The 3,890-nt window shown below is 38.0% G+C and overlaps 1 protein-coding gene across 1 annotated transcript; it reads left to right on the top strand.

The window, feature by feature from the left end:
• Positions 1-1,064: 1,064 nt before the first annotated feature.
• si:ch73-389b16.1 lies at positions 1,065-3,520 on the top strand. Its single transcript, XM_042216017.1, has 2 exons — positions 1,065-1,563; positions 1,665-3,520. The coding sequence occupies exons 1-2, from the start codon at positions 1,383-1,385 to the stop codon at positions 1,880-1,882; spliced, it is 399 nt and encodes a 132-aa protein (XP_042071951.1). The 5' UTR covers positions 1,065-1,382; the 3' UTR covers positions 1,883-3,520.
• The last annotated feature ends 370 nt before the right edge of the window (positions 3,521-3,890 follow it).

Below are 3,890 nucleotides of genomic sequence, written 5' to 3'. Positions count from 1 at the left end.
CCTTTATGGATTAGACGTGCAAAGCATTACCATTTACTAACATTTTTACCAGCTGACATTCTGGAAAATCCTCTTATTCACTTTCCTACAGACAATTAGACGACAAGATCAATACTAAAACTATGTTTTTCCATTAAATACAGAAGACAGCAAGCCTAATTTAGCACAGAGTCGAGGCACATTGGGAAACCACTAGCACGGCCCTGTCACGGGTTCACAAAAACAGGATGCTATACAAGAAGCCTCATATACAACATGAGGTTTTTTAATAGAGCTATTGAAAGAAGGTGAAACAAGGGAGTGTATGAGATTTGTTCTATTACTGACTGGTTGATTTGGTTTGTGCATGCTTAGAATTACATGTAAAGTAAAAGCCTATTTCTTTCTCTACAGGTACAGTCTAAAAAGATTTACTCTCTAAGGAAAGCCCTTTCCAAGGGCTGTACATACTTGCCCTATTTCTTCTAGACTTTAAGATCAGGAGACAGCTTGTATTTAATTCAATTCAGTTCAATTCAGTTGTATTTATATAGCGCCAAATCACAACAACAGTTTCCTCAAAGTGCTTTATATTTAAGGTAAAGACTGTACAATAATACAAAGAAAAAATACAATCATATGAGCCCCTATGAGCAAGTTGGTGACAGTGGGAAGGAAAAACGAAATTTTAACAGGAACCAGGCTCAGGGACCGGTTGGGGATTAGGGGAGAAAGACAGGACAAAGACATGAAAGTATTATCAAAATACAAAAAAAAAAATTAGGTTAAATAGACACTAATGTTTAGAGTCAATAATAAAACAAGACTTGCAGCTTCTGTATGAGCTTCTTTCTTCATGGTGTTTTACCAAGCTGCCTACTACCAAACACTAGGCTTACATGATATATTATTAACTGCCTTTTCTGTCACCTAATAACAGTGCAACAATTATTCTTTAGTAAAGAAAGATGTTTCAGTTGTTTAATCTCATTAAAAACTGCAGGGTTTTAAGTAAGCGATGACTGGCTGTGAAATTGTTATTTTTTTCTTTATGACTGTTTGGAGCCGGTCTTATGACTTGGAGTTTGTAACGGTGTGTACTGAGAGATGCTGTTTTCAGATGACTTCTGGGTATGTACTGAGGTTTGGGCCTATAAAAAGCCAAATGTTACCAGCAGCGCCTTTAAACTGCAAACAAAGCAGTCTTTTATGTGCTTCCACAGCAGAAAGAGAAGTTTATGCTTTTCAGAGGCTTTAAGAGTAGTGCTTCATTGGATGATCAAAACAGTTTTATAGCCATCATCCTTGCGTCTTGTCTTCGCTAAGGTTTCTGGCCGTTCAGTTGTCTTCATTTTTTCTGTGTTCAGTTTTGGGTCTTGCCATTTAGACTTTTAGCCCTCAACATGAGTAAGTGTCACAGTGAACTGACTCAGAAGGAGCAGGAGATGCTGAAAATTCGGCGGGACAGCGACACAAAGGCGGCCGAACTTGTCAAGATGGAGAGGATGCTCCAGCAGACCAAGAATCTGCTGGACAAGAAGACGGAGTCTGGTTCGAAGAGCTTGGGATACCAGGAGAACATGGGTGAGTGTTACAAACAAGGCTTTCTAACTTCATATTTTCACTTACAAACATTCTCGCTGCTGATCGCAGTCAGTGACATCGTTTTATGTTGCTTGCCTCAGTGGAGGACCTGGAGGAAAAGGTGCGCTCCAGCAGACGATACAGGAGAAACTCCCTCCATCACACGCAGATGCTGGAGAGCCAGATGAAAACTGTGAAAGGTGAGCTGGTGGGCACCCTGGACCACCTTCAGGAGCTGAGGAATGTCCTACGGCGTTCACAGCAGAAGGCAGAAGAACGCAAGGCTGCAATGGAGAAGCTGGCTGCAGGGCTCAGGTGAAGAACCTTGACCGCAATAAACCTGAAATCCTACATCTTGTCAGAAAGGCTGTGCAGAATTCACATCTAACGAGATGGCACCAGTGAAATCATAGAGGAAGAAAATCCTTTCACTGTTTTTTCCCATCTCAGCAGTGAGGCTGTAAATCTTCATCATTTGGACTTGAATCATGAATATGTTTCAACTACTCTTCCTTCGCTTTTTCATTAATCTCAGTAAGTCTCATAGCAATATAGTGAATTTAAAGCATCTGATTCTTTGTACCTTCTGAAAGTATTTGAAAGATGATTAACCATCGGTGTTTATGCGAATGGGAAAAACCCATTACACATGTCTTCATAGATATTAAATTATACATGTAGTTCTTCACATTACTAAGAAGTACCTTTTAAGCCTGATATATGGAGCTTAGGCTTGTATTAGATCCCTCATTTTAGAGGCAACAATGAGTCGTGTTATCTCCTAGAAAGATGTCCTGAACTCTTCCACATTCATATGTTCCTCTTTGTATGAGAAGAAAAACTGTCAGTGATATACAGTAAATCTTATATTTATCTTACATTTCTTTTAATCGCATTTAATGAATATATCCCTGTTAACTAATAATATTTAGGTTTTTACTGAAATCAGAATTTGAATTTATTAATAAGTCAGTCATGACTTTACTGAAGGTAGTATTATTGTTATTACAATTATTCACAACTTATTCAAATGCGAGTTCTTACTCAAACTATTATGAATTCTGCTATATATTAAAGTGATAAACAGCACATAGATCTATATCTTTGTCTGAATAGTAAAGAAAAAAATGTTTGTTGATGACTTATTGCACATAAATATAGAATTATGCAATTTAACTTTAAACATTTTGCCACAGATGGTCTGAAGAATTATAGGAATGACCCTGTTGTTAACAATGACCCTTATCAACTGCACTGCACTCACTATGTTGAGTGCAATGCCGAAGTTTCCAGTGTTTCAACTCCCTCTGGGATCAATAGGCTGTTTCTGTCTGTTTCCTGTGGTGAGTCATCTGAAAGCTGTATTTGTGCCTTCCCTGTGGCTTGGATGTTTGCTAATTTAGTACAGCTTGTTTCACAAAGCATCACATGCTGTGCAGCTGAGAGGGGATTTCATATGCTGGTGTTACTTTTCTGATGTTGATGCTTTCTGCTGGATCGTAACTTCCTTCATACTTTTGTCCCATGTAAAGTATGATTTCGATATTATGAACATTGCACAAATGCATATGAATGAGTGCTAAAAGTAGAACATTGGAGGTGATTTATGATGACCTGGAAAGTAAACAAACCCATATGAGATCATCACAGATCATCACACAATGTTCCTGACAGATTAATTTTTCAAACTGAATTACACTGAATTGGACTGTTTTCTGTTATTTCTCCCTTTCAACTGGTGCAGAAGTCTTTTTGAGACAGATATAGCAATGAGCCCACAGGGGACACTGGAGACATCTCTGGAAAAAAGCAAGCTGCATCGTTCTTCCTCTCCTGCTTTAGACCACACATTAGGATTTGTTTGCTTGTATTGTAATGAGTTTGATGCATTCAGAAATGTCTAGATAAGCTTTTGTCCAAAACAAAATAATAAACTGCTTTATAAATATTCTTCTCAGCCTGTGGCACAACATTCATTTCCTCCATCCATATGTTGAAGTATGCTTGAAGTAGATTTACTGTAGTACATCATAGCAAAGAAAATAGTTCTAGTAAAGGTAATGATCTTCTGTTGGCTTCTGACAGTGAGCGTATCTTTGTTCTTGTCCTGTAGACCTCATTCAACTCATTCTCACTGGCTCCAGTGTCATCACCATCTCTAAGCAGCATATCACATCACATTTGTGCAAATCGGTTGCATGCTGTGTGGTCAAATGTTTGTGCAGGTTGAGATATTTCTTTTATTTGTTCTGTGTCAGTGTTGCGGTGATTACTCAAAAAGTAATGTATAACACACAGAATATTTTTCTTAAAAGTAATGCAATACG

This window comes from Haplochromis burtoni, unplaced genomic scaffold (genome assembly GCF_018398535.1).
Source record: "Haplochromis burtoni strain Fernald_Lab_line unplaced genomic scaffold, NCSU_Asbu1 Contig_13, whole genome shotgun sequence".
NCBI classification, from domain to species: Eukaryota; Metazoa; Chordata; class Actinopteri; order Cichliformes; family Cichlidae; genus Haplochromis; species Haplochromis burtoni.
This window is presented reverse-complemented; position numbering and strand designations above follow the sequence as displayed.

Bases quoted from the DNA above. Each gene is read 5' to 3' on its own strand.
- si:ch73-389b16.1 (XM_042216017.1), top strand. From the start codon at position 1,383: ATGAGTAAGTGTCACAGTGAACTGACTCAGAAGGAGCAGGAGATGCTG. The intron at 1,564-1,664 runs GTGAGTGTTACA...TGCTTGCCTCAG, and splicing joins GGGATACCAGGAGAACATGG to TGGAGGACCTGGAGGAAAAG.